At 36.7% G+C, this 13,058-nt stretch overlaps 1 protein-coding gene across 2 annotated transcripts in view; it reads left to right on the top strand.

Moving 5' to 3' along the window:
• The window catches only part of ATP9B (ATPase phospholipid transporting 9B (putative)), a 109,928-nt gene that overhangs the window by 25,036 nt on the left and 71,834 nt on the right, over positions 1 to 13,058 (top strand). For both annotated transcript variants that reach the window (XM_053466027.1, XM_053466028.1), the window contains exons 6-7: positions 1,152 to 1,210; positions 4,309 to 4,360. In XM_053466027.1, the coding sequence (XP_053322002.1) occupies positions 1,152 to 1,210; positions 4,309 to 4,360 (111 nt within the window). The remainder of the gene's footprint in view (positions 1 to 1,151; positions 1,211 to 4,308; positions 4,361 to 13,058) is intronic.

The raw sequence follows: 13,058 nt of genomic DNA, 5'->3' as shown, positions 1-13,058 counted from the left end.
AAGGGGCAGAGGGGGGTGTAATTTGAAGGGGCAGAGGGGGATGTAGTTTGAAGGGGCAGAGAGGGGGTGTAGTTTGAAGGGGTAGAGAGGGGGATAGTAGGGGGGGCGCCAGAGGAGTAGTCTGCACAGGGCACCACAACGCCTAAGGCCGGCTCTGCATGAAGCCTCTTGTCCCCTGATGTAGCCTGCCTACGCCAAGAAAGAGCTATGAAGAGGCAGCCTGTTCATAGTTCTTTCTTCTATCGCACTGCTTGCTCAATTGCTGCTGCGCTTGCTAAAGCACCAGCTGAGCCACCCGTTTGATCCCCATTCGCACAGTAAAGGCTGTACAAACGGGGGGGGGCTCCCAGCCAATACACTCCCAGCCCAGCCCGGAGTCTCCCCGCCTCTCCAGCGACTTACGCGACCGGGGAGGCGGGGCTATCAACGCAAAGCGTGAAGCGCCATTATTCTGTGGAGAGGGAACAGCAGCATGTGAACCCCCATTGGAATTACCCACCAGCCACCCACTGCCTTCCAACCTACCTTGTCTGCAGCCACACACCTATGACTTTACTCATTGCCCTGAACATATTCAACATGACTAGGAAGTATGTAGTATAACATGTATTTTCAAATGGCAAATGTGTTCAATAATAGTAGGAGGAACAGCACCTTCAGGGTCAACAGGGCGATTTACAACAATTTCACCTTTCTGGCCTGCTACTGGTGTTGGCACTATTCTTAAGTAAGGAAACCTCCCTTTTCTGAAAAAAACAACACACATTTTTGTGAGATCATCTGTCCTTTTCGCATTCTAAAATATATTTTTTTAGCCAGTGTATTAAGTTAAAAAAGAGAAGTTCCAAAAGTTGAACTAGTATAATCACAAATGTATGGTTTGGATTGTGTGTAGTATTATTGCCTTGATGGATAACTTCTTTTTTCCATAAAGTAATTGAGTTGAAAAAAAGAGAGAAAATGTCATGAATAAGAAAAAATAAAACTTGAAACCAGTGTGTTGCCATAGCTTGGCAGAATGCTCCATTACCAGGAGGAACAATTAACATGATAAAATATGCAATATAAATTTGTGCAATGTGTTTTTCGCAGTTCCGTTCTTATCTAACAGATATGTATGCATATTCATGCCAGGCATTTTTATATTTTAGGTAAAATACAAGTAAAGAGTTCCGATATTCAAGTTGGAGACCTCATCATAGTGGAAAAGGTATTGTATCTGTGTGACCTTTATGCAAGATAACTCTGCACTGTCATTAAGCCTGTATTATCTTGTGCCAGATAAAAGGCTTGTGATTTAGACTGAACATTTTTTCCCATGTCACAGAATTTAGAGTATGGCTTTTTATGCCATTTTTCATAGAGCAAGTATGCTAAAGTAGAACTACTCTTTTACGGTTTAGCTGTGTAGTCAGTAGGGTATCTAGTGTTAGGTGAAGTGGTGTGTTGGAAAACTTACCATATGTTTTCCAGGGGTATCCTGGTTTCCCGCTTACCTCCTTGTTAACGTAACTTTACTATAATTTATTTTATTAAAACAATATTATATTGAAGGCGTTTATTAGTGGCTGCCTTTTGTAGACCCCATTGCACTTGGACCAAAAATGAAATAGAACAATGATTTCTTCTGCACTTTCTTGCTCAGACTTAATACCTATGAGTAGGAAAAAAGATTGAAGTTAGTGATGCCTATTAGTGGGCCAGCATAAAAAAATAACTACTCCTTAACCTTTATCGGATCCTAATACCGGGAGAATGGTTATTCTAGTCCTCCTTCAGTTTACATCGGAAGTAATGGAACTCTGAGGTCTCCAGCTCTGATATAACATAAATTGTGGGCTTATTTAATTAATTCTATTAGAACACAAGTATCAGTTTCGACAAAGTCTAATGGATAATTATGCCATGAAAGATGATTTACATTTAAAATTGAATGAACATTTGAATCTTGTTCATGAATGTAAATAACCAGGTTTGCTTATCTGCTGATTACAATGACAAAAGGAGCTTAACTTAGCATTTGACTTGGAAGATGCATCAACAGCAATTCAAGAGTGAAATTAATGAGTCATTTGAAAGGAAGATCCATATGTTTACGACTAAAGCAAACAAACAATCTGTGTGTAGTGTTCAATTTTCATGCCACAAAACGAAGCTCTGGTTTTAAGCACCTGGCTATTTCTCAAGTAAATGGAACATGCTGATTACTACTAAGTCTAGATTTAAGAGCACATACTCGCTTTGAAGGATGAAAAATGTGAACTTATTCATACTCACTCATCACACATAGAAGATAGCCAATCTAAGGCATTTATTAACTAAAATTTCCCGTGATACACCATATGCACTTCTCTGGTGTTTATTGGAACGCCTAATCTGTTTAATCACAAGTTCAAAAACTAGATAAAGTCTTTGTTCAAGCAATACACAATCCAATCATTGTTTGGTGTTTTTTACATAACGTTTATTGTCATAGGATATATATATAATTTTTTTTGTGTGTGTTAATTTGTAGTTGTATGAGGTTAATTTTAGTTTGATGTTATGTTTTTGGTCTTTCTCCTCATTTTTTTTTTTTTTTTTTTTTAAATCCTTGAAATGTTTTGATGACCACTTCAGATTTTTTTTTAAAGGGCATTCACTTGGCATGTTGCTGGTGAACACCATGATCTGTGGTTTGCTATCTTGTATTTTTAGGGAAGATGCATTACTGCTTCTCTTGATATAATAATCCTATATGGAAACGTGTTATATTCCTAAACAGGCCCTTAGGAAGAGGCTCAATTATCTCTAATGTCAATTTCCTTCTAGGCACAAGTCTTATGCTATTCTGGGCAATATCCTAGTGGTTCTGATTGCTTCACCCATTTAAACCAAGCTTTCATCATTTTGTGTGCCAGTGATCTGTATTCTAAGACAAGTGGTAAATAAACCTGACCCTGGTTCCAAACTGTATTACTATGAATCCATTGACTCAAAACCATTTCCAAGAATTTGTGATGACAGTTTATAGACAGTCTCTGACCAGTTTGAAACTAAAGAAAATGTTTTAGATATTTAATTTACCAGTCTATGATTGCTCTCGTTTTATCTGTTTTCATAAGAAAAGATTCGAAGAAAGTGTAAAAAAAACAAAAGCCTTGCAATAAACATAGTTACAACTGTACTTTAGCATATGGGATTAGATTGTCTTTGAAAAGATTCTTTTTATGTCACAGTTAGTGTTACAATCAAAAAGCTTTACTGAACAGAACAGATGTGTAAAACATCTGTAAATGGCTGAATGCACAGTGTGCTTCCGCAGCCTTAGGTCAGCCTTTTGCACTCTCTATGAATAGGCTGTGCTAAATAAAAATACACAGCGAGAACATCTGTTACGCTTCTGCTGTCTAACAGAGTTTTACGGTCATTTTCTTATGATGTCATCGTGCCACTAACTAGCAGTCTGCATTGTCTACTAGCCTGTGGCTCTTTATTCACGCTTTCCACACATGACATACTTTATCAAATGCTAGATTTTCCTCCCTCTTCTTGATTAAGTTGATAATACAATTTGAAGTAGTATAGTGGAAGGACAGCACTTTTCTTATTCTGTCAAATGGTTTAGCTAAATTTGGCGGGTATTGTTTAGTAAAGCTGTGTGAAGTCAGCCCCTGTTGATCTCAGTGTGGACTGCAGCTGGACTTGGATGAGACTCATCACAACCAAGTTCATTGAGTGCTCCTGTCCACCTGCTTGGTACCAGGATCAACAAGATTTTCACGCTAGCCTAAATGTTGGGCACGTCCATGTTAAAATTTTTATAATGGTAATTGATAATTATAATGTCAATATTTTAAAGGTGTGTACTTCGATCCAGAGGTATGTATGGAACGTATGTTTGTGTATATTTTAAGATTACTTTGGCCAGTGCATGTTGTAGGCTAATGATTGCTTTAACAAGTATAACTATTTTAAAGCAAGTCAGATGCGCGTATATTTTTTATTAGTTTAAAAAGGCCCGACGTATTACGTGGGCATGTACAATGGGGATAAAACTCCATGAAATGTTTACAAACCTCATTGAAATTCATAGTATGTTTAACGGTTCACCAATTGGGAGAATTTGGAAGGCTTAACTGTTACTTATTTATTGTATAATTTTTCTAAAATATTGATTTCTAAATTGCAAATGCTGAATATAAAGTACAAAGATAAATCCTATTTTAATTGCATTTCAATCCCAATTGTGACCTTTTGGTTTGCTTATACTACTGAGCATATCTCCATAGGAATTATTTCTTTATGTGTATGTTTATTTATCTTCAGAATCAACGAATCCCTGCAGACATGGTCTTTCTCAGAACCTCAGAGAAGACAGGTATGTCAAACTGCTTGGCTTTATGTTGATAGCTATTCTAGAATATGGGGTGTATCCTAAAAGTAGTAATTCAACAGTTACCTGTGCGTTTTCATGAGTGGTTCTGCAAAAATCTAGGTGCCGAAGGGCAATTCAGGAATTTTGGTCTTTGACGCCATGTATTGTCCTAGAATTTTTGTTCTTAGTACCAGTGCTTCACACTTTTTTAAAGGGTCCCTCTTGATTAAAGCAATGTTAAGTCGCTATTAACAGAGTATAATAAAGTGTTAGACCATGTGGATTTCCTTAAAAAAACAAAACAAACAAAACCCAATATCTTAAAATAGTACAGCTTGCAGACAGACTTTTACGCATGTAAGCCCTCAGCGCTTAAGCATTTTTCATGTATAGCTACAAGTACTGGATGGGAACAATAATTAGTATTGATGCACTAAAGGAAACCTTCGTTCTTTCCTGCGTTGGACATTTAAAGTAAAATCTTTGGAAGCTTAGTGAAAGTTTGTAGTATTTTACCACCGTAATGGAAAAAAAAATGATGACAATTGCCTTGTGTTCATTGTTGGGTGGAAGAAGAAATGAGATTATTATGAGATGTTATTTCTCTTTGTGTCTTAATCATATCCTTGAAACGGGACCCAAAGACATCCAGGGGTTCTACACAATTGAAGCCTTTCTAAATTGAACAGTTGAGCAGCTGGTGATGATTCAGTAAGCGATAGGATTAGCCTTTTTTGTGATTTCATGCATGGTTGTAATTCTGTTGGACAAAACATGCTTACAAGATTTTCGTTATCATACCTTTGCCCTATTGCACAGTGGGTGGCCAGCCAGCTCCAAGTCCCACCTAACATGAGCTTGTTTCCCTTGACTATACATCTTGTACAACTATACCTGCTAACTCTCCAAGACACCTTAAGAATCCTTTTCTCATTAATTGCCGAGCGTTCTTCTAGCACTGAGAGGCTTAAAATTAGGTTTTAACCTTAGTTGCTTGTTTCCTATGTGGCTTATACCCTGTTGTTTTGCTACAACATCATTCAGTTGTATTGTGTTAGATGGAGTAATAAAAACTGCATTTGTTAGGCATTAATATCCACAGGGTTTTTAGAACACCTAGTGGGATGACATATGATAGAATATTTTGCATGTTCCCTGTGCTACTTTTACAGAAAAATGATCTGTGTGTGTCTAGCGATTCTTGTGGTGCAAACAGGCACATAAACTGTTACTTTTGATACCAGCCTCATTTGTTTAATTGAGAGATTTTAGATGGATGTGCAAGACACCATTATTTCTCACAGAGGTTTGATGATAGGACAGATGTTTTGGTTTTTTTTTCTTCTGGAAATTAGTTGTTTGAGGAGCAGGCAGGTTCACAGTCATTGAAAGTATCATGTATGGCAAGAACAATAACATTTCTGGGATACAGGCGGTATGGCTTGACCCCGGTATTCTGGTGCGTATAAGAATCAAGATTGTTAATGTCCAGTTAATATACATTAGAAGAATTAGTTTATGCGAACTGGACCCTCTTAATTCAAAGCCCTGTGGAATTTTTGCATTGGCCCTGATGAAGAAAATTATTGTTTTTTCTGTATATCAGAAGTACATTTTGTTCAGTATGACGAATGGCATTTATTTATGCAAACTAAATTACTATATTTTTGTTGGGCAAGAACAAAAAAATATTAAATAATGAAAGTAAAAAAATATATGCGATAAAGAGATCAATGTGTTACAATCTTTGTGTCCTTAATGTAATACCAGTGTCCAGACCGTTAAACCTGGCTACTAATGCCGCTTGATTAAACCCATAGATACCATTATGATAATATAACATTTAACTTAAAATTCTAATCCTAATTATTAATATGCATTTGTTCATAATAAGAGTTGTCACTCTTTTTGGTCTGTGTTGGTTTTAGGTTGATTCTTAAAGAAATGTATTATTAATTTGGCACACCTCTACTTTTAAACCAATGAAGTTTGCAACACGGCTCCTATAACAGCCGCAGTAGAACCAATGAATCATGGACAAAATGAACCGTATGGATCTTCTTTCTTTAAATCAAATATATGGGAGCATTTCTAATTACAAAAGAGAACAGTACATATTTTTTGTTAAAAATGCCTTTTTTTTTTTTTTTTTGCTACTTTTATTTCCTCTTCTTTTGCACACTATGCAATCTGTGACCTATCAAATTAGGAGAGTTTAATCAATTAATTGAATGCAGTTTATGCTGATTGGATTTGTTGTGGGGCTAATGTTTCTTCTGCGGTATGTTGCTTACATAGTGGTTTTGTTGTAGTAAGACCAGGGGTGATACAGGACAGAGGAATAAACCCCCTCATATTGGTGTAGCACCTCCAAAGATAGGGAATGACAAGAAATGTACGCCATGTTAGGAAAAGCAATAAAATATCAGATTAGTATAGCACATCAAAGAGAGAGAATGGCCATAAATGCACGTGAGAGAATATAATATGTAAGAAAACATTGATACTAGGGTGCGTGAGGTACAAGTATCATCTTGCAGAATGGGGTACAAATCATACTGTCATGGAGCTCGAGAGAGTCTGCACTGGAATTCACATGATATTACCCTTCTAAATTCCAGTACAGACTTTCACGAGCTCCATGACTTGGATTTTGTTAAAAAAAAAAAAAACACATGAAAATCCAGCTCATCAATACTAGTTTTAGGATTACTTTTAAAGTCGTATGTTGTCGTTGAACGAAGTTGCCTAAAAGGTAGTAGTATAAGAAAAATAATACTGTTTTCCTGCATGGAATTACAATTGATTAGAATGAGGTTTTGCACATGCAGCCAGATAAACTTTTATCTTTAGGCCATGAGCTACTGCCAAAGATCTGTCCAAAGCACTTTAATCTGTTTCCTTACCTCCATTCCCATTCCAGTTTTAACATTTGATTTAACTCAGACAGGAAATGTTTTGACACCTATCTTCAGCTGCTAAATTATACTGCGCTTTTTGGTGATCTAACCTTCTGGTGAAGACGTGACCTTACTCAAACAGGGAAAAGGTGGTGAACACCTCATATTTACATGCTTGTTTTTAACAGTGAATCATTGTGTTTAGGAAGGTATGTGGCTTGCTTAACTTCACTGATAGTCTATCAATAGTCCATTAAATGTTTCTAGAAGGTTCTACAAAGATGGAAAACAATTGAACATGGCAATTTCCAAATTGTAATTCTAGAAGTTGGCATAAATGTTGTCCGATAGAGTTAACATTGAATTTTTGCTTAAGAAGAAAATTATTTTTTCCCAGTGGAAAAAACGTTTAATATTTTGTTTGCCAGAGATGAGCAGTATGCTTCATCTGGGGCTAGGATCTTTGTTTTAAAATCATATGCTAGAATATAATGTGATAGCTTTATTGTCAGGGCAGGCTTATCAGTGAGGTCATTGGCTGTAGGACTCTTGCTATCACTGATCTCCAAGCATTTCCATCATATGGAGGCTAGAAAACTAAGGCAGCCACTAAAGACAACATATACGAAGTGAATCTGATGCAAAGTTTGAATATTGGCCTCGCTACCAAAGGAATCAATTAAATTGACCGATCAATAAAAGTAGCCCATTGATTGCTCTGGTGATAAAACCACTTTTAGAACTTAGGATCAGAATAACTTTTTATACAGGAATTTGTTACCAAAGTGGAAAGGTGATATTTGATTAGAAAATGTTTGTATCTAATGTCCGTTGCTGGCTAAATCAGCAAGCATGATTTATATATTTAAAGCACGTATCTGCTTTGATTAGGAGTTACCGTTGCTGCATTTAGATATATTCCATAACGTATTTAATACAACTACATTTTGCCTAAACGCAAAAGTCAATGAAGAAATCCCAAAATATATGCAGTGTGATCAAGCCTGGATTAAAAGCATCTGTGCGCTTGTCAATAAAGAATTGTGATGAGTTCCTTGGTATCATATTGAAGCTGTATTAATACGCAGGACCCTATTGGACCATCAGCTGATTGTTTAGAATGTAAATTAATCTGTTGATAGATCCAGTGACTGATGGCTTAAATTCCAATTAATCAATTGCTTCATCAGTTTCTTAATTCAGATCAAATATCTCTTGAGTACACATGGTTCTTTCCTTCGTGTTAAAAGAAATTAACACTTTAGAACTCATTTTCATCAATCTCTTATAAATGCCAATATGTTTTTAATTGCTGTCTTGTGATGACATTATAGCTTAAATGTTTGGGATATATTGGAGTTCTTTTGTGACTCAAAATAGTTTGCTACAACTAAATGTAAAATAAACTCTTTATCTGGACCCATCATCCCATTGCATTGTTACTGATTATTTCTCATCACCTTAAAATTTTCATGCATAGCCATTTAAAAATGAAGTTGCTGCCATTTGATATACTAAGGGAGTGTCTATTTTTCTTTTGTTCCGAGGAGTACTGTATGTCTTCTTTCACTATTCGTCTTGGGCTGCTACCGTTACAAGGCCAGTTTCAAACAATTTATGACAGATCAACCTACCCTCTTGCACAAAAGCCCGACAATTAATTTATCAACACATGACATGGACTCTCCTCTGTGACACTCATACCAGCTGATCTTAATTTGATTGCCATTAAAGCCATCGTTTCCTGACGACTCTTGTCAATTATACAAAATAATATCAAGTATTCATAAGTAGAGCGTAATAGGATATAGGGAGATTTAATAATTCAGTTTTGCTGAGGCTTAACTGGCATTGGTGTAGCTAATGTTAGCCCTTGAAACACCTCTTTAGAGGCAAGCATTTCTTTTCTTCTTTTTTTTTTTGGTTGATGTTCCTGTGAATACTTTGTCTAAGACTAACAAAGTATTTAGCATTCGTTATAGGTGTTGCTGTTAACAGTAAACTGTGATATGTGTTCAATAAAATATATACGTATTTCAAGTTATTAGACATCTTAAGCAGAAATGTTGTATTTATGTGTTTTTGAAGTGGGTTTGTTGTGCAGCCAAGGAGCTTCTCAGGGACATGATGGTTGGGTGCCAGTTATGCGATTGCTGTGGTAGCCAGTCACACCAGTCACTACAGTCGCATGGCAAAAACAATGCTTTTTGTGTTAAGTCTGATTCTCTCCCTGCCTCACATTTAATGGCAAAGCCGAGATCAACAAGAGAGCTTACCGTTTGGCTGGGATAATTTAAAGGCATACATTACATTAAATATATATATCTATATATTTATATATATATATATAGATATATATATATTTAGAATGAGTAGAATTGGTTGGGTGGAAATTACATTTCATCTTTGGCCCTGTAGGTTCCCTAAAATGTGACACTTATGCATATGAGGCATCTCTCTACTTAGGCAATGTTGCTAAATATACATTGGGTTTTCATCAGCAGTTGCACACATCTTGTGCATTAATCCACAGTCTTGTTGCAAGCTGTGAGGACTCTTTTTGAAAGTGAGACCTCAAAGGTCCAAAACAGTGATATGACTTAACATATATTTTAAAAGTCTGAGCATCACAATTCAACTATATGTTAACAACGCTTTTAAATGGTGGTTTCAAACATTTATATTTTCCTTAAGTGTTTATGTTTTAATTTGAATGCTTCTGCCCTTTCCCTGCTTCACCTATCAGGTGGGGCAGAAACAAATAAAAGGTTAAAGCTCCCGCTTTCCCAGTGCTTGTCCCTTCCCTACTCAGACAGGGTCTATCCTTGTCAGGAGTCTGTTTTTTGTTTTATTTTAGGCTCTTGAGGAGCCTGGATAAATCACCCACTACATGCTCCAGGTGATCATGGGTGTTTGGGGACATGGTTTGGGCCCTTGGGGGGCTATTCTACCGTGGATAACAGAACTGCCCCTTAGCCTTATACTAATGTTTTTTTCCTAAGAGACTATTTAAATGCAGAGAGAAAAAGAAGCGTTTCTGCAACTCTCTTTCTCCACAAATCCGTCTGCAGTATTCTGGGCTCTTGGAGTACTTTGGCAAAAGGGCGGAGTCATTATGTGCATCGCGGGGAAAGGCTTTCTCTCGTTCCTCCAATCAGGGGAGAATTGAATTGAAGGCTCCGCCCTTTTGTGGAAGTACATGGATAACAGAACTGATACCAGGGGAAGTGGAGAGAGTGAATAAGAGTGTGTGAACCAGTGAATGAGAGTGTGTGAGAGAGCATGAGTGACAAGCCACTAGGCTTAGTCTGTGGTGTCACGGATCTGAGGTCTGAATAATAGACAACCTTGATTGAAAAAAAATGACCTCCTCTTATAGAGGATTTTTTCTTATCTTATAATCGAGCAAATACTGTATTTCTTGATGCCCTTAGCTTAAGAAATACAGTAATGTTGATCATTTGGTGTTGTCAATCATGTATAAATGTCTTCTTAGAAGAATCTCTTCGTGTGACTTGATATATTGCCATATTCCAGCTACATAGGAATTTCCTTCTAATGTTTTTGAAGTATATTTTCGGTGAACAAGGATTTCCTCTGTACCACATGATGTGTACTATATAACTTTGCAGTCTTAACACTGCAAAAACAAAACTTATTTAACAAATAAGGTTTGTGTATGTGACTATGTCCTGTGTTGCTAGCTAGGCTTACTGTGCTTTTTTATATATATATTTTTTAAAAGCCAAAAGTTCATGGATTTTATTCGTTGGTTTACATGAGCAGTCGTCCAGTGCCATTTCTCTATTAATGTGACATTAAATGACTTTAACAACTTAAGCAGGTCATTCTAGATGAGAAGAAGGCATAGGGAATAGGCGTGTGAGTTTGGATCACTTAATCATATATTCTATTATGTAGCAGTAGGCAGCAGGCAACTCTCCAGCTGCTTCTAGGATAGCATTGACCTCTTCGTACCAGATGTTGTGGTCTCGAACTGGCATAAGGCCCTACCTGCACAGGTGGTAGTCTGATCCTTACTTTGGGACAGTGACCCAATCTGGCTAATATCTCTTGGGACGATGTACCTTCCATGTCTTAATGATTGATGTTGCCATTGTGATCTCTATAATCCGCATCAAGTTAAAACATGCTTCTCTTTTAATTCATCCTTGGCATCTTTAGGGTTTTTCCTTGCTTTTGTGATTGCTTTGATAGAGAAGCATATAAGTTTATAGCTCAAAGATTTTATAGATGGAAGAAGTCCAAATCTGCCAATTACATGTGTTGAAATCCTTCTTTAAGCAAAACTCCAGTCTCCCATGCAGCCCCACCAACCAAGCATGCATGTTAAGTCTTTATAAGTACTTTAATAGTTATTTTGCTTAGATTTTTTGTGTGCCACTGGCAGGAAAGCTTTCCCACTGAAATCATTGGGAGCTTTTTTTGCAAATATGCAAACTTCCACTGGAGCCAGCACAGCCATGAGACTCTAGAGAAAGAGGCAAGTGTATATTAGAGATTCTGCTGAATCCATCCATGCATTCTTAAGGGGGGTGTTAATTTAAAAGGTACACCTAGCTGTCATATGCATTAAAGTTCATATGATGGGTCAAAAAACAGGGATTCAGACATATTCAGACTTTTTACACTCTCAGGTTCTGCCCATGCCTAGTATATTATAATGGACTTTTTAACATTCAAAGTGATGTAACTATAAAAAAAAATGTTTTATGTTTTCCCATTTTGCTGATATTTGAGAATAAGCTCTACCATAAACTAAGGCTACTTTGTAGTATATTATTGAGTGTGGGGACATAATGATATAATGGGTTGTTTTTTTTCTTTATCCTTTAAGGTTTATTTCAGAAGGTTCCGCTGTATTAAATCTGAAAGGGTATATATTCGTTTTTACCCCAATGTTAATGATTCGTATTGAGAGCTAACTTGGCACAAAACTGTACTTTTAGTTAAAAATAAAAGCAGGCTATATGATAAGTTATTGATGAAATTAACTGCTGAAGTGGAGAGGAAATGCGGCAGGCCAATACATGTCATACGGTGCAGTCAACCGTTCTCAAGAGCCACATTGGTCTTGAAGCATATTGATCTATGTAATAATTCTAAATGAAATTGATGGATGAAAGCATCCGTTGACAAGGAGCATATATAGACCCTGACGATAAGGAAAGTATGATGGGTGCTTAAATGCTGAACGGATTGTAATGGTTTTAAATGTGAATATACAGCATCCTCTACTGCCACAGTGTTATGCTTATTTTGTTTTAGCATACATCATTGTAAATTTCTAGACGATGCAGGGACTTAACCCTTTCCTTTGCTCTTTAGCACCTTTTGCTATAGATGTGTGATGTTACTACAGTATTTTTTTGTAGGAAAATTAAAAAAATTCAGATCAGTAGGGATCAGCTAACAAAACTGAGTAATGTAAGTAAACCTGGCTCCTCAGATCTATTCAGGAATGGTCAGTTACACCAATATCATATGCCTGTGACATGTACAGTATTCCTCTAGTGTGAGCCAGGCCCCATTTATTGGTGTTAGGAAGACCATGAGTTGGTCAGGAACATGATTGCATGACCACATAGTTTAGCATTTAAACAATGGTGCGTTTTAATATGGCCTACCAATGGTATGGCCATTCCTAAGTAAAACAATGTTGTTGTATACTTACTTTTCACGTAATTACAATTCACACGGATCCCCAGTTTGTGTTTTAACAAGAATTACCATACTCTGATAATGTATTACTGCTACTATTATTGCTACAAAATCAAAAC

Source organism: Spea bombifrons, chromosome 5 (assembly GCF_027358695.1).
Source record: "Spea bombifrons isolate aSpeBom1 chromosome 5, aSpeBom1.2.pri, whole genome shotgun sequence".
NCBI classification, from domain to species: Eukaryota; Metazoa; Chordata; class Amphibia; order Anura; family Pelobatidae; genus Spea; species Spea bombifrons.
Note: the sequence above shows the minus strand (reverse complement) of the source record. Positions and strands in the feature narration are given on the sequence as shown.